General features: G+C 39.2%; 1 protein-coding gene, 1 long non-coding RNA gene and 1 other non-coding gene across 10 annotated transcripts; 2 read left to right on the top strand and 1 right to left on the bottom strand.

The window, feature by feature from the left end:
* The first annotated feature begins 1,716 nt into the window (after window positions 1–1,716).
* On the top strand, window positions 1,717–1,789 carry TRNAK-UUU (transfer RNA lysine (anticodon UUU)). Its single transcript has one exon. It is a non-coding gene; the product is annotated as a tRNA-Lys (tRNA).
* Window positions 1,790–2,172: 383 nt separating this feature from the next.
* Window positions 2,173–14,634, bottom strand: LOC135266327 (uncharacterized). Its single transcript, XR_010334300.1, has 4 exons — window positions 14,498–14,634; window positions 12,376–12,541; window positions 10,285–10,444; window positions 2,173–3,854 (listed from the first exon to the last, which is right to left on the bottom strand). It is a non-coding gene; the product is annotated as an uncharacterized LOC135266327 (long non-coding RNA).
* Blimp-1 lies at window positions 7,916–22,381 on the top strand. 8 transcript variants are annotated; one of them, XM_015980266.2, is made up of 11 exons: window positions 14,596–14,707; window positions 15,149–15,311; window positions 15,362–15,560; window positions 15,796–15,851; window positions 17,817–18,005; window positions 18,054–18,173; window positions 18,261–18,308; window positions 18,690–18,942; window positions 18,996–19,209; window positions 19,251–20,677; window positions 20,726–22,381. In XM_015980266.2, the coding sequence occupies exons 4-11, from the start codon at window positions 15,843–15,845 to the stop codon at window positions 20,938–20,940; spliced, it is 2,475 nt and encodes an 824-aa protein (XP_015835752.1). In that variant the 5' UTR covers window positions 14,596–14,707; window positions 15,149–15,311; window positions 15,362–15,560; window positions 15,796–15,842; the 3' UTR covers window positions 20,941–22,381. The 8 variants fall into 8 exon arrangements, with proteins under 8 accessions (XP_008194425.1, XP_008194426.1, XP_064212906.1 ...); XM_064356835.1 differs by lacking the exon at window positions 15,149–15,311 and having other exon boundaries at window positions 14,610–14,707; XM_008196203.3 differs by lacking the exons at window positions 14,596–14,707; window positions 15,149–15,311; window positions 15,362–15,560 and adding an exon at window positions 7,916–8,205.

The following is a 22,381-nucleotide window of genomic DNA, read 5'->3' as shown; positions in this document are numbered from 1 at the left end:
GTGCGTCGCAGAAGCGGAAATGCATTCTGTGGCGGAGCAAGAAGTGCAACATACTGACATATATTTGCTTTTACTCAAGACTAAGTGGTCTTGTCTGTCTTCCGAGAAGCCATTGGCTTACTTTATGCACCTTGTTCGATGCCCATTCGTTCATTGAGATGTTTCACCCCTAACTAGTCTATCACTTGAAAAAACGAACGGTTGGAAAATAATTTGTCCCCAAGAGTAGTTGGTAGTAGTAGGTAAGTGTGCCGATGTTCGCTGCTGACCTCCGCGAAGACAACAGAGTTACGTTCGCGGACGACTCATTTACCGCCTTGGTCTTTTTGCTGGTAATGGCCTTCCTCTTCCTTCCGTAATGTAATACCATGGACCGTGACCTTCGATTTCCTGCCGCTTTGAACCGATTTCGTCCCAGTTTGAAAATTTTGGACGTGTGTTTAATTATCACTTTTATTTTTGGCGAATAAAAACGGTAATTTATGATTACCCGGAAGAATTACTAAGTAGCTGTGCCGTCGAAAACAACAGATCATCAAGTCTATTCTTTATAATTCATGTCTTTATAGTGTTTAATCATGTTGGACGGTAGTATTTAAAATACCGTTTTTGTCCATGCTATAATCATAAATTAATGACTGTCAAAATTAATTCACGAATTAGGCATATCCTTGGTTAGACAGTTGTTTACGGTAACAGTAAAAACAAGACGGAGCTTTACAGACGTTTTAGAGCAAAAAATACAAGGCGCATTATTGAAAAGTAATGGCAGATGAATAGCCATACTTCTTGGTGAGAAAGCTGTCATTAAATTAATTATTTAATTAATCATATCACTTATAACGAGTATAATTTCTCTGATATTTGATATCCTTTGCCGTTTTATTATATCATAATTATTGAAATTACACAATGACACAATGAACACACAAGTAACGTTACTTATACATCATCAACTAATTAAAGAATTACATCCTTGTTTAAATATGAATACACTACTCATCTGTAGATTTTTTGATAGCTTAATATTACCGATCATGAAGAATCCGTTAAATCGTTAGCTTAAAAGGAAGAACACTCTTTTAAACTAATAACTGTCTTGTATTTTTAAATGATAATGTAATGAATAATAATAGTAATTTATTTATTTTCAATAAGTGAATCACCCAATTACAGAAAGTAAAATAAAATAAAAAAGTTTTGTATTTAACTAAAAAATAACAATACAAAGGTAAGAAGAGAAGTAAGAAAAATGATAAAATTCGAATTTTGCGTACCATTAAATTGAACTAAGCCCCAAAAAACTGAATTACAAGATTTTTTATGAAAACGAATATCACAACTACTGCTAATTTTGTTAAAATTAAATCAGATAGCGACATACAAATTGCACTTTTATATCCTGACTACTTTTATTGTTCTAATATTTTTCGTGTTATCTTTAAAATTGTCGTGTCTGGAGTCCTAATCTATCGCTCCAATTTTATTTAGAGTGGATTTAATAGCGAAAACGAGAAGAAAGAGATTTTTATCTTAATCTTAAAATGAGTGATGTTTTTCAAGCCTGACACTTAATAATTAAACCAGTTTTGGTTAGTGTAATGTTGTGATTAGAACAAATGTTAGATAATTTGTGATAAATAATAAATACACATTTTATTAGTTATCAAAATGATACGATATTTAAATACAGACTGTAGGAACGACAAATCAACAGCCCGGGTAGCTCAGTCGGTAGAGCATTGGACTTTTAATCCAAGGGTCCAGGGTTCAAGTCCCTGCTCGGGCGGCCTACTTTTTCTATTTTTTTTTTCTTAAATAGTTTTGATTAGTCAAGCAGTTTTCACTTAAATTATCCGTTTTAAAACAATAAGTCATGTAAAATTTTTTCAATATACCTATTTATAAAACTGAAGGCATAAGTAAATTAATTGAAAGAGTTTTATTTTATTAACTTTTTGTTTACCGTTTGTTAATAAATAATTTTGTCCAAATAATGATGGATTTATGGACAAATTCACTTATGCACTCTTTTTTATTAATGCACTATTTTGTGAGTTTTGTAGTTTGAACTTTAATTCTTGCTTTGTGGAGTTTGTTAGTCTTAAAAAACCACTTCATAATTGACATTATATGAAATTATTACTAAGAAAGGCAAAATAAAAGGTCAGGTCAGATTGAACACTTGCTTTTATTTAACACCTTAGTAGTTGTACGGTTTGAATAATGTAAAACAACTATCTAATTTTTCTTTAAAAAAGAGAGGACACTTTGAAAGCTGACCCTTCGTTTGCTTTGGCTAGTCCGCCAATATTTATTGCGACCATGTTTCGTGCAATTATTGTCAATAATTACTTTGCAACCCTAATAAAAAATACGGCCGTCATAATGGCGACAAATCCTTCGAAATAGCCATCCCATAAATAAAATTTTACAATTCCCGGTAATCATCCCTTGTAAGAACCCATCGTTCCGTTAGATTTTATTGCAGTTGCAAAATATTGCAAGTGAAGGAAAGTAAACTTCAAGGGTGTTTTTTGTGATTTCGGACTTGTAGCTAGGTAAAAAGTAAGCGTTTTAAGGCCATTGCACCTTGAGAGTCGTTCATGCACATCTTGGTATTTTTGCAATTTGAAACTTGACAATGGCATTGAACACCGATACACAAAATCGCAATATTGGCAAACTGGAAGAAAGGGTTTTATGGTACCGTAAATCTGGCGTAATTTATGGGCTGTGATGGTTTTATTGCGATTTTTGGTGCAACGGCACAGCTTTTGCACGACCCATGACTAACTTGATGGGAAATTATAACCTGTAAAGTCATTTACGAAGAAGTGAACGGTCGATGGCCTGTCAAAAATCCCATGCAAAATCTTTACTCTTAAGCTCAGCGAAATGTAACACTCATTTAAAATCTAATCACGAAAAGCGAGGGCTACAGTTAGCTGATGGAGCCTAAATTATCAACATTAACATATCTGTGATGGGTCTCGGGTTACAGTTTGACGCTATAATGGAGGCCCATCATTTCCTGCTCTAACGGGATCCGAAGGACGGGGGTGATATTTATCAAATCACGGCACAAGGTGCATCTGGAACAGATGGTTCTAATCACACGCCCATTTGACCCAGATTCTAACGGGGGCCAGATAACTAATGGCCAGTGTTAACCCTTTCGGCGTCCTCTCATTAGAAGGGACGGCAGGTGGTTACCACGTCTGGGCCCATTTGCTGGGCGCTGATTTAATCACAACCACAACTAGGCCAAGGGCCACAAAAAATGCTACCCAGAAGTTTTTGGTCATTAAAAATTGGTCATCAGGGCCTGTTACACTAAATCTGGCGAAAAAATCATTTAGAAAAAATAAGTTTCAAAGATCGAAATATTTTTTCGAAAAGACGTCTTTGTTGGTGGCCGAGCTCTTGGCCTGGGTGATTTTCAGGCCCCAGGTCCAATTATGCGCGATTTGGCCGCTGACGAATAGTCTGAGCTCGTCCCAGACATCCCCGAAGGGCTCTGAAAGTGCAGTTTGGGTCACTTCAGCTGGTGCATCTCGTTTTCAAGAAGTAAGAAGAGTTCGTCGACCGAAGTTGTCTAATGTAGGTAACATGAGAGTGACGTCAGGCGCGTCACCTCCATGTTCCAGTGGTCTAGTTACACTCCGACAGTCTAGTTGGTCGAGCTTCTTCTTCTATGTGTGCATGGGTCGACGAACTCTTATGCATGTCCTCGATGGACAAGAGAAGAAATGAGTTCATCTTCATCGAGTTGCGTCGTCGACGACGACGGCGAACTTAGTTTCCATCAGCCAGACTTGAACAGTTAGGATAATTTCACCAGAAACACCTCCCTGGAACATTATTCTCACATTAAGGCGACATATGGCCAAGGCAATGGCACTGCTGTGGCAGACGCCGAAACTGTTTTCGTGTACCACGGAATTGAATATTCATTATTCTTGTTAAGTAACGCTGGGCCTTAAATTTGTTGAGTAAATCTCCAGAGACCTTGGCTCAGACAACGTGAACCTTTCAAATATTATTAAACATGTTATTATCCTACACTATAACTAGTAGGTTCTACGCACTTTATGCCTGCTAGGAAAACGAGTTTTTGTCGTTGAAGATTGTCGTTTTGGAATATTAAATTTATGATTAAATTTAAACGTTTCTAACGTTAACTACGTTAAAATGTAGCTACACTCAAAATTATTAAAATGCTAGTTTATGTGCTTCATTTAAATACGTAAGCAGGCTTACTGGAGCCATTTCCTGTTTGAAAATAAAAAATTACAATTTGTTAATGCATAATTGTTTTTTATTAGAATATTTTTCCCAGCCCCATAACCACCCAAAACATCCACAAAAGTAAAAAAGGAAGATTGATTTAAGAACATTGAGATTTTTCATGTTCCTTTATCAACTTTCTCCTTCGTGGTTTTATCAAGATTAATGATTTGTTTTTATCTCTGAGCTTTTTTCAACGTACCTGAAATAACTCAAATTACAGAAAACATAACGTATGTTGGGATTGTGTGTTCTTTTACTTCAACTTCTTTAGAAACCAATAGTCTTAATCTAGCACCACTAATAAATCTTTTTTTAACACTTTATGCCTGACTGCGTACAAAAACAATTAACAAAATTGACATCGTAATAATAATTTATTGGGATAATTTTTTAGATATGTTTTCAATAACAACAATTCCAAGAATAAATCTTATATTTATGGAAGTTGTTCAGTGTATCGTAGGAACCTGTGGTGACTAATGCTTTTGTAAATAATATTCTCAAATAAATCTTGCTTGAACCATGTCTGTAATAGTAGTACCTTTGTTGCAAGGAAGAAAAGTGATAGCCCCGAGTCGTTTACACAATAAGAGGCAACAAATCGTAAACAGTCGTAGTTCCTGTGATTATAAAAATTCATTAACATTTATATTTCAAGCAACAAAATACTAATGAACCAGCATCTTTTTTATTTTCTTCAAACCAAAAATTACTACTAATTAGAAGTTTTTGGACAAGCAATGCACACTTTTCTGTCAATCTTTTGATTGAGTTTTATTTTACCGCACAAGTACGTTACTTCTTCTTCTAAACACGTAATATTTCAACTTTCGGTGCTGGTTGTCATACATGCACAAAGAACTTTGTTTCGCTAGTCATAGCATATTCCCATTACTCTATCCTAGAAAACTTAACAAAGCGTGTTTTCCAATTATTCAGCTAATCAACACATTAAGATTTGGTGACTTCACCATGAGCAAAGCAATGCGGAAGAAACCTTATCACAAACAAACAAAAAGCCAAAATGTTGAATTCTTCTTTGTGGGATCATCAAGCCCGACTCGTTCCAATCATGCTGATGTCATGTTTCAATCAGACGCCCTTGCTTACCAAAATTGTAGCCTTCGAATTTAATTGCTCAGTTTTTTGCCTAGAGATGATCGAATCTGATTTAAGACACCGGTTACTAACCTTTGGCAACAATTATCATAGTTCCGAGTGAAGGCCACGGAAGTGAATAGCGATGACACGAAATGAATGGGGACATTTTCCTTGCTCTTAAGGCTTTACTAACTCTCTACCAACAAACCGAAATCATTTTCACGCTTCCCTAGTGATCTAAATCCCCAGTGGACGTAGGCGAGGGAACCCCGCTGGAGAAGTTCTATCCCACTGCCTCATATTCCCAGCGGCGTCCCATCGTCAAATTTGGCCACTCTGAGACAGCCCACGACATGGCCGTGCGAAAACACGGTCGTCAACCTCTACCCGTAATGTGTTACGCTATCCTTCGCAATCGTCGAGAAATCGCAAACGTTGCTGGCGTCCAGCAGTACGACAGACAAAGAAGCACCTCGGAGGAGGTCTTGGCTAGGCAGCGCCAGTAGGTGTAAAAATGCCGCGAATTGAGGGCGAAAGGTAAACCGTAAGGTGTGTTAAAGTAAAATCGGAACGAAACGGAATTGAATCTCTGAATTTTAAAGCAAATGCGGTTTTACTCTTCGCAAAAATTTGAACTTGTTTGCAACCTTGGATAAGAGCTGGCCTTGGGGAGTCGCCGTCATAAACAGATTATTGCACCAGTGGCGAGATTATTTCGCTATAAATGAACGAAACGAATCCGCGACATTTACGAGCATTTTTCGAACCCAATTAACACTTCGTAATTTGTCACCGACAGCAGGAAATTCGAAAATCGTTAAGCGTTCAAGTTCAGGGCCTCAATTAGATTTCCTGCGACAATGAACAATGATTATGCTGCTGGACGAAGAAAGGGAGGAAAAACAAGATATTACCGCCTATCATTACACTTCCAGTTCTTGCGCGTTATCATTACGTTTAGAGCGACTTTGGCACTTAACCCAAGTGGAGCTAAGTACTTTTTTCGCCTAAAACAAAGCCAAGAATCAAGTTCATTGACTTGTGACGTCAGCGGACCTAACCTAACGTAAGTGAAGACTGCGTTCCAACAGCAACTTTCAAATCTTTGTAGGTGTTGCATTCCACCCTACATTGTCCGATCAAAAGCAAGAAAAGAGATTATGTCACTAATTTCCAGCAATGGTGACACATTTCTGCACCAAATGCTAAAGTTCAGAAACGCGTCAATATTGACGTTGCTTCAGTTCGCTGATTTTTAGACCTTGTTTCAGTGCGAAATGAAGACTCGTATAGGTGCTAAACAGAATGTGTTACGACCGGAGTTTGTTGAACTTTTCACGATGTAGAACAGAACACACTCGATTAAATTTTCGTTTCGTTTGTTGGCGAAGACTTTGCCAAAACCACCCTGACTCCAGGGCTGCTAAACCGGAACTAATGCATTGTGCAAGAAAAAATTGGGTAACGGTAAATCTCTTTAAGCCGAAGAAAGTAATTAAGAAAATTTCCGGACCCCAACTTTCTACCCCCTGTAGGTGTTGTCAGCCATAAATCATGAGAAAAGTGGCATTGTTGCGGTTTATGGCTAACCACCCTTACTACCCTTAACTTCAAAAGGACTGTCACAGTTTTCAAATATAATACAAATTACCGGTTGACCTAGAGAAAATTTGTTTAGACTTGCAGTTACGGTGGTGAAATTTGTTAAGAAGTCGTAAATTAAAACCGCAGGGACTCACTTAGAGTCGTTTGGCCGTAACAGAAGCCATTTCTTAATACTGCCACAGGGGGCAGGGGTTTAAGCAAATTTTTCGCATTTGTTGTAATTAGGTGGGCTGGCCGGCCTATTTTCAGTAGAGAGTGAGCCGGTGGTGGAGTTGGTGCCCGTTTGTGCGCTATTAACTGAAATTCTTCGGAGACTTCAATAGTCGATCAGGCGCGAAAACTTGAAATTCGATGGCGCTTTCTTTCGTTTTGTAATAATTTTGCGTGGAAATTGAGTCATATATCACCTGTCGAAGTTCTGTAGAATCCTCTGGTAAAGCCGCAAAGAGAAAGGCATTTCACTGAATACCTAAATTCGTCAGTTGAACTTGCGTGAAATAAGGTTATATCATTTACCATAAACAAAATGACGCGGATGAGTCAAAGACCTCCTCTGCATAAGTGGAACTTTTACTCGATTTAATAGTCATCCCGTTCTGATTCCGGAGAATTCGAGCGAAAGAAAGGTGATGGCCCTCCGGAGCCGGCTCCGGGTCGGGTTTGGTGAGTGAGCGTCTGATGAGAGCGCTTGGTCCATGAACCCTAAAATAACGACAAAAAGAACTTCCTCAAACGTGAGCTGCAGCAGTGAAGTTGCTGGCAACGTCTTGAGGCCGCTCAGAATTTGGAGGTTGTTGACCGGAGTTCCCGTTAGTTAGAGCTTCCAACTATCACCACTTGGCGCTGTGTGAAAACCATCACGGTCAAGTTTAACTCGGATCGGTGTTTAGTTTCTAAAAGACTGCGAAGGTTGAAGAACGTAATGGTGTGTTTGACATTGCCCTAGACATGCGGCAGTGACGACTCTTCAGCCACCCCCGGAGTCCGGATTAAGTGCTTCGAGAGGAGACGCGTCAAAATTTTCGTTGGACATGGTGATACGAAATTCCGTTCGGACCACTTTTTTCGATAAAGACTGATCCAAGTTTTGAACTTGAAAAAAAAGTGTGTGTGTGTGACTTTTCGTGGATATAGGGTTTAGTGACGCTGCCAAAATTTTCTGGATACCTTGGATATTATATATTCCTCCGAAAGACTGCCACGAAGGTAAGCTTGGGGTTCAAGCTCGATCAATCAAACATTTTTTCATGCGCTCAATCATTTTTCCGCGAATGTAATTATCGAACACCTGGGTCTGGTGCTCAAGGAAAAATTGTTTATGATTAATTGAATTATGTAATAGCAGACAAGGCGTAAAATTTTGGCAGTCATGGCGAAGTTATTGACCTTAGGACAAGACATTCACATTGGTATTGCGTTTTGTAATTCCGCTGTTACTCGCTGTTTGTTTAAACAATATTCCTTGGCGTGTAAAAATTGGAGGAGTTTGTTTGTTAGCCGGTACGTGGGTGCTAAGTAGGATGCGCAACAATCACACCTAATTCAAAATTGCCCGAAATTTTTGCCGCATCTCGAGATTGTATCTCAAGTTTCCGTGTTTTTCCGGTTCGGCGAACCAGTTGGGATTTTTCGCTCGCGAAGGAATGTGCATTTCAAAATATTTACACGTGAAAATAGCCGTTGACCTGTTGTTTGTCACACGTAACCTTTGGCAAAAAATGCAAGGCTCATTTTTTCGGGCATTTGCATAAAAACTCGTCTTTCCACCAAAATTCAATTTCAAAAACAAACAATTCGACTCGAATCGAAATTCGGCATGTGAGACATTTGTTAAGTTCATCGAACTTAAAAATTTGTTAGCCTCAACCTTGTGTGCTTCGTGTATAAGGTCGAAAACTGCATTATAAGGAACCAGTTCCTTTAATGTTGATAACTCGTTCTTTATTTTGCAATCTGTTTTTGTACAACGACAGATTGCAGTTTATTAGCGCATTTTGTAATTTAACTGATTAGGCCGCAAAATAAATTCGCATTTGGCGCACCATGCTAATTAGTCCGGTGATTCAGTCCTGCGTCACAAACACTTGAAGAAAGTTTTCGGAGAAATGTTACGTGGTGATAACTGTCAAAAATCATGCTGAGGCGGAAAAAATTAATGGAGCCGGCCCCTCTTATCACAACGTATTTAACATTTCTTATAAAGAAATTGATGATGGCGGCCCGACTTGTAACGATACTTCTCGATTTTTCTATGCTTTACCTTCCTTTCGGATTAGTAGGACACTAGGGCAGTTCAACGAACTCGATCCTTTACGTGCTCACCATGGTGGCAACAACTTATTATTAACCCATGTTGTTTATAAATCAATTTACTGATTCAATAATTTTCGAAAACGGAAGCCATTTGAATCCATTTGCATTACGCGCTCTTGCAAACTCTATTTATAACACCTTAACTTTGCAAAATCTTTAAGCAAGTTTTTGAACTGACATTGACAAACCCAGCTACCACCAAGGCCAAGGCTAACCTGAATCATTATTTTACAAGATACTAAAATAATAATTATCGATTCAGATAGAATTCATGGTCACGGCCACTCTTGTTATTTATTCAAATGCAAAATTCGGACCGGAATATTTTGGCAATTTTGGACAAGCTTTCCTTTCCTGGTCCAACTACCTGTCCCAGCAATAACAATCATCACTTGGGCCCCGCTCGGTTTCCAACAGAATACTCATTGTGGCTTCGAGTTTTATTACTTCTCGTCTATTCTATTAAATAGAAGCGAGTTCTTTTAATAAATAAAGAAGTTTGTTCAGATTGTATGTGAATTTGGATACACTGGGGTTCTTTCCGTCTTGTGTGCATATTTTAAGCTCAAGTGGAATAATTAAAGCTTTTACACCAATCATAAAACGGCCATAAAGTGCACAAGAATAGGTAATTAGTTTGTGGATTTTCGTGTTCTAAACCAAATTCAATTTAGTGCTCAAAACTCCGTTACCAATAATTAAGATAATAATCTTCTGCTCTTGTCAACAGTTGGTTATTACAGTAATTACGCGCACAGCAGGTTCAGCCCTCCTGTTCGAAAAAGCTTAATTAAAATAATTTCGGGTGCTACGGCCTGAAATTTGTTTTGACGATTACGTTATTCGAGCTTTTTATCGTTTCTTTTTTCTGTGAACCACCTGCATGCTCGAGAGCCTTTTTGATATGCATAAGCGCATTATTAAAAGGGGTGAGATAGCGCAGCTAAAAGGAGGTTAACTAGCGGTGCTTACAATCCTGAAATTGATGAAGGTTCCGACAATCCCGACCCTTATAGCCTTGAGAAATCAAGTTCCGTTGAATGGTATCACCTGCCCACACACAACTTGTTGAATACTCCTCTTTCGATAAACACACGCCGGATTTTTGTACCGTTACGATGCGTGTTTCCACCTGAAACAGAATTCAAACTTATTGACTCTATTAGTGAGTTCCTCGAAGACGTAATTACATATGAAAAATTTTACGGCTTGTGGCCGCAACAATGGTAAGGCCTTTTGTCAACAGTGGGTTTCTCGAGAACTGGGCTTCTTTACCTAACGGATTACGCTTTGAGGAGCGACCGATGGCCATTTCGGAAGTATTCAAAATTTGCACAGACGACAGCTGCCTCCACATGAAAAATTACTCCCAGGAGACGCAAAACACCGAACTGACCACCTTGTTTATTTGCGACCGCAGCCAGCTCATTTGCTGGCGATTGGCTTTCGGCCTTTCTGCAAATCTTACTCAAATGATTCGAGGAAAGCGACAATAGACTGTTGTCAGATGGCAAATATTTTGAAAGCGGATTATTTGCGACGAGGAACAGTTTCTCTTTTGGCAAATCCTGAATTTTACAACGATTTTGAATGGAAATTGAGACGTCTGTCGAAGTAAAAAGGAAAAAACAGGCGCTGGCGAAGGTTATAGCTTTGACACTGATAATGATAATGAGGCAGTAAAACATACTTTCATATATTTGTTGCTACAGATATGTTTATTGCTTCAAACGAAGAAATATTACGCTGTGGGATCGAATTAATAGTGATTCCGATTACAAAAACATTTTTCTGACTTTCAAACGATTAACCGCCAGGTGAGCAAGGATACGTTTATTCAAAACCTCACAAGAGAAATAACGAAGGAACATCATAAGAAACAAAGTTTATCGACCAAGTAGCTTCAGTTTCTGTGGTCCACAGGAAACAATTCAAGACTGCTGTTGCTTCAGAAGAAAGTACGTCATGTTCAAATCTAACGTTCATTCATTTTTCAAATGCTTATCAGTTAGTCGAGCATAATGTGTCACGAATCCTGGACGGAGAAATGTTTGAGGAAAGTTCCTTTCGCTGGAATCTTGTGGAAAAATCTTTGATGCAACATTGGGAGTGTGCTGATTTTTGGATTGACATGTTATTTAACCAACAGGTCCCCCAGCTGCAGTGCATCGTTTTAAAGTGAGGTGTCAGGGAAAAAATTGATGCCAATCGATGGAGCCGTTTCATCAGCAATCCTGCCGAAGGCGCCCGCTTTCCTGCGTCTTTTCGTCCATTTCCTGGCTTTATCTTTCGCATTTCGTACGCAATGGTCTTTTTACGTGGAAGGAGAACACCAGACAGGTGGGAGAAGTAGGGGAAGTCGGAGTGTGTCGGCCGTTGAACCCGTGGTCTCAATGTTGACATCCCGGTTAAGGCTACGCTTCCTCGTCGAATCCACGCGAAATGCCAGCGATGTCCTTGTTCAATAGCAACAATCAAAATGTTGCAGGATCGCCGGAAATTCCGGCAACACTCGATCGCTTCTAGAAAATGAAGGTCACGTGCTGTTTTTAGGCCAAAAGGTAATCGCTAATCTAGTGCGAAAGCAAGAACTCGCACATGACCTGATTGCAACTCAAGCAGTCCTAGTTGAAAAGAACGGGGGTTGGGGCCGAATTTCGGCGCGTGACGCTTTGTTGGTAAACAAAGGGGATTCCCGGGGGTTGACTGAACTCGGATTCGGGAGAATGTGAATGCGGAAGGTCCGGGTTTGACCCCTCATGACCTGGGCCAACACTTTCCATGGTAACCGACACGCAAGTCGGGGATTTCGATCGATTCCCGGCAATGGCCCTCCCTCTCAGACAACACGCCACTTTGACAGAAATTACGCTCATTTTTCACGAAAATCAGGCCCCAAATAAGCCCATTACTACCAACTCAAGTTTACTCATCATTTCCAATGGTTTTCATTTCAGTTCAAACTTTTTAATTTTACTATCTTTAAACCTTGGAAACACACCGAGACGAGCATCTGCAAGTTTCCGCAATCTTTTTAATTAAATCATTTAAGCGATGATTTACCTGGCGATTGTAGTGACGCTAAAGGCGCAAATTCCCAGTTAGGCATTTCCGGGAGTTCCGGGATTCTCCGGGTTGAACGCAGCAGCAGGACGTTGACCCGATATTGATTTTGTGCAATTTCACTTTTATTTTGTTTTGATAGAACTACGGCAAAAGTTGGTTTATCCTGAAATCAAGATTAAAGTTAGCGCAAATTCAAATTCTCCACAAGAAGAAAATAATCAACTTGATGACTTGCACATGTGTTTGGGTTTTATCATATTTTTCGCCTTCTTCACCAATCAATCAATAATCGCAACGAATCATGTTTAGATGATTTATTAATAATTGATTATTGGCTTCTTAGAACACCAGACAGGGTTTTAAGATAATAAAGCGACACAAGAAAATAATCGAATTTATATTTAATGGCTACTCTTCTGTAAAATTATTTTCTATAAAATAAAAACAAAAATTAAATAAAATTGTTGTTTATTATTGTTCCCAAAACAAATAATAACAACCCAAAGTTCATATTTCCACAGCTATCAAAATTTCTATAATTAAATTATAGAAAGAAAACTGTTTACCCATCAGAAAATTGCGCATCAATTTAGTTTTTGTTACTTTTCTAAGACGCTAAAAATTAAAATGCCCCAAAAATTTTGAAATTTGAAAATAAAAAAATACGCTCATGTTATATCTAACCATGCGTGCGTTTTTTCAATTTTTTTTGAAATCAAAATAAGAAGAAATGCAAAATCATCGATGTACCAGTATTTTTTGCTTTTGCTTTAGTCCATTATCATGGACTAAAACGCCCAGAGAAGTAAGGGCGTTATAGTTGATCCTTTCAATTCAAAATTAAAGAGAAATAAGAAATCAAAAAATTAAATTGTGGCCCAGTTAATGCCCAGCGATGTTTTTTGAAATCGCGATTGAATAACAAGTCCCCAGTGCTATCATTTGTGACCTACGATCACCTTCGTTAGGGTAAACATAAAATAAGATGAAACAAAACATTACATAATTTGCCACGTCATGTTGATGTTAAATTAAGATTTTTCCAAGAAATTTGCCCAACCTGACCTGCGCAACTGGAAACAACGTAGATCGCCGAGTTTTGCATGTTTATGCACTAATATTGTTATCTTACGTTAACGATTTGCAGTGTTTACTGAAGATTGTTAAAAATAAAGACTGCACATGCGTTTTTGCAAAGGTCAAACTATTTTGCGTTGAAACTCCTAGTCTAAACGCGAAATCGGAGATTTTTAATAATTTATTAATAAATTAATCTATTCCTGGTTTAAAAATTCGGCGATAAATGCGACCTTCCCAACTCGGCCAGCACACAGTGGCTGTCTTTTGCACAAGTGCTGTGGCTATTATTTAGCTGTGGGGGCAATTAAAATCGTATTTTGTTTATCAAACGTTACGTTATCATCGAAGCGATGTGCACATGGACAAGAGAGTTTGAACGGGATAGCTGCAACGTTGCAGAGCCTCACGACAGAGAGTGTTGAGCTAGGTCGGCGTCGCGACGCTTTGAACAGCTCGGTGCATATCCGCGTCCTCGCGAGTGTCCCGCCAAAACACGTCGTTACAGGTGCGTAACATGCGTAAAGTATGCGTGAGAAGTCGGGCCGAGAGCCCTTTCGCCACCCTTTCAAACCACCCCCGGTTTTTTAAACTTCGCGCCAAAATTAGCCCGGGAAATACGCAGTTTATGAACTGGATAAATAAACTATAATAAACTGACCCTGCCTAGAACTATTGGCTCTAATCCAGGAAAAATAAACAAGTCTGTGGAGAAATTTCCAAATTTTCGAAAAAAATTCTCAATGGAAATGTGCCCCCAACTGGATTAATCTGCTTTTTTGGACCGAAAACTTGAAATTTGCTTTAAAAAATTTGTTCGGTGTGGGTTGTTGGTTAGGACGAGTGTCATTGTTTACAAACCGGAGTGTTGGTTGGGTGTGGAGGCCACATTCGGCCGAAATGTGACACAGACCTTCCGAAGGACTTTAGCAAAAATAAAAATCACAAAAGTGATAATGAAACTCCTATTGATTGGTCTATTTTTAGTCGGTTGGAATAATTTCACTATCAAATTGGCACTAGCTCTAATCTAGGTACTCACAAGTGAAAATTGCACCGAGGTGTTAAAATAGCATCCTTTCGAGCCCGTTTTGGGAAAAATTCACTCGATTTTAAACAAAATTGCGATTTTCAGCGTTCAATACGATCAAAAGTGAAAATTCAAAATGGCTGCCTCCCCGTTTCCGTTACTGAAACGTAGATATTTTCTTCCTTCGAAGAAGCTATTTTAAACTACTTTTCAATAGTCAAGGTAACCTTTAGTCGTTGTTAACATCATTTCGAAAAAATAAACTATCCATCTCTCATAACATCCTACACCAAGCTCGAAACTGTGGCGTCTCAACTTTGACCTTTGAATATTTTTGAGTTTGTTTTCGCGTTTTCGGCCCAAATAAGGGCAGTTTTCGAGATTTGAGGCCCGCTTTTGGATTTTTGGCTGTTTATTTCGTACTTTTGGTGTGATTTGTGATATGACAATCCGATTTTGAAGTTCTTCTAGAAAAGTGAATTTCAAGTGCACGTCAAGGATAGCTAATCCATAAGCAAATAACAAGCTAGCAAAAAACAGTATAATGATTAAAACTATTATTGTAATGAGAGAATTGTTCGTTGCATATGTTATGTCATATCACTTATACCCAATGTCATCACATTTTTGCTAAAAATTGGTCTTAAATTAGCGTTCTTCCAGCTTTGTCAATCGACTCATAATTAAATCAACGTTTGCCCTGTCTTTATTCCTGCAGACACCCCAGCAGGAGCGTGAAATTCGCCGGTTGCATGCCATGCACCCATAACACTTTTTTCCATTTTCTCCGCTAGTTCTTGGCCATTCTTTGACCCTTGCATATTCGGTAATTTCCAGTTTGACTTTTCTAATTGTAATAACATTGAATGTTTAAAGATCAGTCATGGCCTCGCACTGTGCCAAATGCTCACAAGGTTTCTTTAAAAAGAGAAAGATAGAGGAAATGCACTCGTTGAATAAAGACCAGAACTAAAATTGACGTCAGGAACATGCAACTCAACCTTGCACTAATATTAGTGCAGAATTAAATAACTCAAAATTGGTGGGGAAGAATTCGGATAGATTGCCACATCAGGTAATTTTTCAATTGTGGAGACCTAGACGAACCCCCGACTTTTCCCCTTAAATGGTCGAGGAGGTTATGTGTTATGTAAAGCGCTCCTTATGTAACTGCACATAAAAAGCGGTGACATTGACGGATTGATAACAAAATAGAAAGGATAATGTGTAAAAATGCACCAAACAAATGTTTGGAAAATGCACCATTTCTGCAGTAGCGACCCGGCAACTTATCCCTTTTTTTGTTTCAGGACTTAAATGCCTTGAAGAACAGCTGCAGTCCTCAAAAAAGGCCAAAATGAGAGAGGTAACAATTGTCAAATTAACAAAGCATGATTACAAATACGTTTGGCTACAACTCAAATTTTTCCAGTTAAACCTATTTTATTGAACACTTGAAATAAATAAGACTCCGCAGTATCAAATCGTTTATTTATGAGCAAAAGTCGCGGAAACGGCTTTTTTGGTGTGAAATACTGCAAAGTTAACATAATTAATTAAATTGACCGATATGGTTTAATTATCTTTAATTATTTACGACTCGGATTCATTTTGTTATGGATCAGAAGAGTCAAAGGCGACAATGGCTTTATGCTAAGTCATGTGTTAGCAAAGGAAAGAACGAGGAAAGTAATGCTTCAACAATTCGTTCAACTAAGCCGACACTTCCTTCTATTATGCAGATATGCATCACTTTATTTTACACCGATTGAGCCGAAGCTCATCATGAGCCAATTATTTCATGCAAATGCTTGAAATCATTTTTGGATGTCCGGAAATTGCACTTATCTCTTGTTAATTTTCGTCAGTTTACTCACCTTATCATGTTTCAAGGATTTTTTTGCATTACGTGCAATATTAAAGCATTAGGTGCACGATTATCGCCATATTTCAGCATTATGTAGATGTGCTCTACCATGGTTAATTAACCACAAGAGCTGTGTAAACGTATCAAAAATTAATTACACTTGAGAACTCACTTTTAGACATTATATTGTTGTTTATAGTGATTCTTAAAATTATGGAAAAACAGTAATCAGCTATGCAAATCAGGGGCTAATTTCCATGCCTTTATACAAAAATGCATTTAAACAAGTTTGCTTTGAAGGCATTAAAATGAAAATTTGTGCCCGCGTCCCTGATTATTTTAATAATTTGAAGTCTTCGTTGCATGCTTAACTAAGGTCGCAACATTTGAACTGTTGACATTTTCCGGGGTCGCCCAATGCATGTTCCAGCTGCATTCATCCACCCTTGGAACTCTGCTTGCGATATTTTACAAGTCTCAGGGCATTATTCATGCAGTCTTAAAGGTTACGCTTATTTACAGCCGTCGCCAAGACTTGGACCATCATAACTCCACTCAGTCAGTTGCAATTTTAATTACAAAAAAATAAAAATTCCACAACAAATAAAATAAAAACAGGATGGAAGGCATAATTTATTAAAGATTTTGATCGAAAGCTTTGCATGCAATTTTATTTACAAAAAAATAAAAATTCCACAACAAATAAAATAAAAATAGGATGGAAAGCTTAATTTTGCTCGAAAGCTTTGCTTGGTCGAAAGTTTTTCGCGCCGTGGATGAATGAGGCGCGGCCATCTTGAAAGCTCGGAGCTTTGATGACGTCATAAAGTGATGACGTCGGATCGGACGCGGTGCATCCAGACGGTGGCTAAGAGCGTCGATCGATACATGTACACACTGACCCATATATCCTTTCACTTAATATTTGCATTAGCACATCCTCGGCGATAATTTCGGTCGAATGCAAATGCCGCCATCGACACGCACATCACGCGTAAAAAATTCAGCGCGCATAATTTATGTAATTATGTTCAATAATTGGCAACATGGCGAGGTGGCGTGTCCAAGCTGACGGCCCCATTACGCCTGAAAAAAGTCGCATTTCAGCGAAATGCACTTCTTTGATGTCGCTGAAACGTGACAATTAGTGCATTGATCACACCCCAGCATGAGAGGTCACTACTGTTGCTTTCAGCGACCTTGCCGACGACGCAAAAATGCCCTCGGTCTCGAAACCGCTGGCTCATTCCGAAAAAATTAATTGCAGGATGTCTTGACATTAAACTTTCAAATTAGCTGGCCCTGTGCATTTCCTGCGCCTAAATTATTTCGAGATCTTTGAACTGGTAAATGCTTCAGTTACGTCAAATCGGATGCTCACCTTCACGGGTCTAACTTTTAAGACATATAATTTGTTATAAGCGGATGGGTTTGAGAGTATTGCACTCTTGATTTATTTCCCAGGACATGATGGATGAGGTAGCTGTAACGTCCGCCAGCGAATTCGACTTGGCCAATATCCATGAGGAAGAGTTCGAATTGCATACCACCTACATCGTTCCGGATCTTCCGGTTGAGCCCGGAACGCCGAACCGGGCGGAAGCTACCCTTCCCCGCAACCTAGTGCTGAAGACATCGCAGGCAATGTCTGATGTGAGTGGCGGGAAAGTTTGCCAAACTTTTTCTCACGGACTTTTCCAGGCTCAGGGCGTTTGGAGTACGGGGTACATCCCACGAGGGACGCGCTTTGGGCCTCTCGTGGGAGAAATCTATGCCAAAGATGCGGTACCAAGCTCGGCGAACCGGAAGTACTTTTGGAGGGTAAGCCGCGTTTTTCTGTGCTTTTTTGTAAATAAGTATTCTTCCGGTTGTGGTGGTTTTCCTAATTGTTTTCTTCTCCTGGTTCAGGTTCAGATGAGAGAGGGCTTTTATAGAAACAGTTCTAACGACAGCAAGGTATCATCTTTAATTATCTTTCTCAAAAATAACAAGACATTTGTTCTGGGAAATCCTTGGCAAAATTTCAGATCTTAATTGCAAGGTTTCAATTTTGCGACAAACAAAATTACCTTCATCGTAATTTTAGAAGGCTATATTTTATTAACTAACTTCTTCCTTAAAATTGGCCACGGTGCGGAATTATGCTTGTGGTTATTTTGGGTGGTTGGTTGTAAAATGCCGGACACATAAATAATTATCGTGAAACCGAAAGGAAAGCTTTAACGGCTCCTTTATTTAGTTTATGAGCGGTTTGCTTCCAATTGTACATGCTTCAAAATCAAATGTCTTGACACCAATCAGACTAATCGCTACTCTAGCAACTACTTTTTATTCCAGATATACAAAGATAACGAATTATATTATTATATTGATGGATTTGATACATCTAAAGCTAACTGGATGCGATACGTGAATCCTGCTTATTCCAGCGAATCGCAAAATTTAATCGCCTGTCAATACAAAATGAATATCTATTTTTACACTATCAAACCAATTCTTCCCAATCAGGAACTTCTTGTCTGGTACTGCAAAGAATTCGCCGAAAGACTTAATTATCCCTTGACTGGTGAACAAATGCTACAAAGAATTAGTACGTTTCCGGTGTCTGGCGAGTTGGAACAGATATTAATTTCCTGGTTTTAGGACAACAAGTACAGCAATCTTCTGAAGTGATAACTGTTAGTACGACTGAACCTCCTGCAAAAGACGGTCCCTACGAACACCAACTAACACCAACTGATGGTAGTGTGAGATCAGACGAAGGATATCATAGTAATGGCTATCACGACGATGCTTTCACACCACCTGAAGATTCGAGTGATTCAGATAGTGAGAATAATTACGTTCTTGATTTTAGGTAAGGTTTACCCGTTTAGTTGTCCTCAAAGTCTGATTTAGCGCTTGCAGTAAAAAACCAAATTCGAAAGAAACCGCGGTAATAAAACCGGTTTCTCCCGAAACCCAAAAGAACGAATACAGGAAAGTGAAAATAAAAATCTCGAAAGCTTACCACTACAAGTCGAAAGGAGTGGAAAGCGACCACGAAATGGACAAGGAATCCCACACTGACGCTGCAGTACCTGAAGTAACAACACTAACCCCGAGAATAATCACGCCCCCAAGTACAGTAATTGTGATTGATTCTCCTCCACCTGAAGTTCCTAACAATAAACCTTTCTACGAACCTGAAGTCAAGCCCCAGAATGTTATTTCGCGGTATACGCCGCCCACTTCTAGCATCCTTGAGAATATTTTGCTAAGGAATCGAATTGATACCAATAATAACGACAACAATCAGAGACAACCAAACGCAACCCCTCCTCCAAGCTCCCCCACCGAAATGGCTTATTCATACAAGAAAAGTCACCGGTATGGCACTGTCCCCTGCAGTCCAGACTCAAGTTCAAATGTCCAAGTTCAAAACATGCTCCCTCCTAGTCCCGCAATGCTTAAGAACCACCCCCCAAGTCCCGTCCAGCCCTTGTACGTCCCCCACGACAACTACCCTAACCACATGCAACCCTCCAACTACTACAACATTTACCCTTCAAACGGCATCCCCCATAGTACTATCACCTCCACCCCCACAACCACCTACTCGCCCCCAGCCACCCACCACCACAACGGTTCGAATCTAATGATCCCAGCGTCCCACATCAACCTCACCCACCACCTCCTCACACCCCTACCCCCACTGCAAACCAGCGGCAGGTCCTCCCCCTGCTCGCGGAGCCCCGAGGGCGGGTCCCCCGGTAGCCCCAACACCAACCAGAACCGCGGCTATCGCAGCCTGCCCTACCCCCTGAAGAAGAAGGACGGGAAAATGCACTACGAGTGCAACGTTTGTTGCAAAACCTTCGGCCAGTTGTCCAACTTGAAGGTCCATTTAAGGACACACAGTGGCGAACGCCCCTTCAAGTGCAACGTCTGCACCAAGTCCTTCACGCAGTTGGCCCACCTCCAGAAGCACCACCTGGTGCACACTGGAGAAAGGCCACACGAGTGTGGCATTTGTAAGAAGCGATTCTCCTCCACGTCCAACCTTAAAACCCACTTGAGGCTACATAGTGGCCAGAAACCCTACGCGTGCGATTTCTGCCCCGCCAAGTTCACGCAGTTCGTCCACTTGAAGCTCCACAAGAGGCTGCATACGAACGAACGGCCGTATATTTGTCAGGAGTGCGGGAAAAACTACATCAGTGCGTCTGGCTTACGGACGCATTGGAAGACGACGAGTTGTAGGCCGAACAATATTGATGAGGAGTTGAACGGCGAAGGCTCGCCTAATGGGTACTACGAGTACGCTGGGTCGGATGGAAGTCTAGGTCCGTAGCGTTGTTTGGTTGGGATAAGATTGTAATTGTAAGTTTCAGGATCGATAGATATGAACAAGGACATGCATGAGGATTCGAAGGAGTTTCTGGAGGTGCAGCAGGCGCCGATAGGGCACGCGGTGCTGCACCCCGGGCTGTCGAGGCCTCTGCCGCCGCAGCAGCGGCAGCCCCCGCAGCCCCCCATCCACCCCGGGAAGGAGACGCGGCCGAGCGTGATCGAGTCGTCCCAACCCCACATAATTGAATGTACCTAAGATGTATTCCTGCTCATGTAGTGTAGTTTTGTTAAGTTTTTTAAGGTTTATTTATTACTAGGCTAGTACTGAGGTAATAAAGTGTGTTCACGAAGGACTGGACACGGCGTCGAATAAATAAGAAGTGTAATTTTACTTTTCTAAAGATACTCATTGCGATTTTGTTGAGATAATTTATTGATCTATTTATTGATAGTTGTTTAATGAAAGTATTTTATGGAATTAACCGAATTTTGACTTTAGACTGATCACGTATAAAGCAATACTATTTATGACTTGCACGAAATTGTCTAGACTTGTGTATTTATTTGTATTTGAATGTTTTAGGAGAACGTAGTCGTTTTTACGTTGTAGATTTTGTATTGAATGTGTTTGCAGTTTATATACATTAGCGTATTCGACTTGGTACTTGATTGGATACTCGTCTTTAACTCCATATTGAGAAACTACATCCCACGTTTCAGTTGACAAATTCATGACGGTTTTTTCGATTTTCTGCAAGCGTAGTTGCTTGATATGCTGTTAAATCCATAACTTACTTATGTTAGAATATATCCAAATAAGTATAAACCAAATAAGATCATCCTCTTCATGTATTACTACTATTTATACATGTAAAGTTCAATGTATGTAATTGCGTAAATCTAAATGGTGCTTGTGACTTGTTTAATTTAAGTGTGTATGAAATTCCTGAAGCTTAGCAGTGGAAATTATTTGTCTGCTTGCACTAAAACAAAAAATCAGTATTAAGTTGATTCGAATCGTGGATACTGTACATCATCGATCATTGTTTTTGTAAAAACATATTTTTGTATATTTCGTCTCTCACATGTATATAATTTCAATTTTAGGTACCTACTTGAAATTAATGTAAATTTTTGTAAATTCGATTGTGAATATTTTTAAAATTAGCGACAAACTTGCCTTGTACATAAAAATTATTTATTCATTTTTCACAAATTGCAAAACCTTCATTTACGTTTTTTCCGACAGTTTTGTTTTTTAAGTTATTTGAGATAACACACAATAGTATAATACGATTATTATTAATGTAGTATGTACTGTGTACAATAAGATTTGTTTTTTATTGTTATTTAGTTGTACTTTGTAAGTTATTTATTTCCTGTTTTTCATATCACTTGTTTGCAAAATTTCGAACTGAATAAATAGCGGTGTTTGCATCATTGTCGAGGAAAATTAGTTTAGGTGGGTACCTTCGTTTTTGTTATTACAAAGGTATGATTTTATAAACGTCTCATCATTTCAACCCTCTCTCATTTCTCCCACATTATTTAAGTCGTAACGTGTTAGTCTTAGAAATGTTCGCTATTTATTTGTCGTAGTTGTTTAATTATTCATTTGGAACTGTTACATTCAAAATATTTTGGTATATCTCGTGCATGTAAAAATGTTCATATGAGTATTAAAACATAAAACTTGA

This window comes from Tribolium castaneum, chromosome 5 (genome assembly GCF_031307605.1).
Source record: "Tribolium castaneum strain GA2 chromosome 5, icTriCast1.1, whole genome shotgun sequence".
NCBI lineage: Eukaryota > Metazoa > Arthropoda > Insecta > Coleoptera > Tenebrionidae > Tribolium > Tribolium castaneum.
The sequence above is the reverse complement of the archived record's forward strand: the minus strand, read 5'-3'. Positions and strand labels throughout refer to the sequence as shown.

Coding starts and splice junctions, on each gene's coding strand:
- Blimp-1 (XM_008196203.3), top strand. Junction 18,006..18,053: donor CATCGCAGGCAATGTCTGAT/GTGAGTGGCGGG, acceptor GGACTTTTCCAG/GCTCAGGGCGTTTGGAGTAC. Junction 19,210..19,250: donor AATTACGTTCTTGATTTTAG/GTAAGGTTTACC, acceptor AGTCTGATTTAG/CGCTTGCAGTAAAAAACCAA.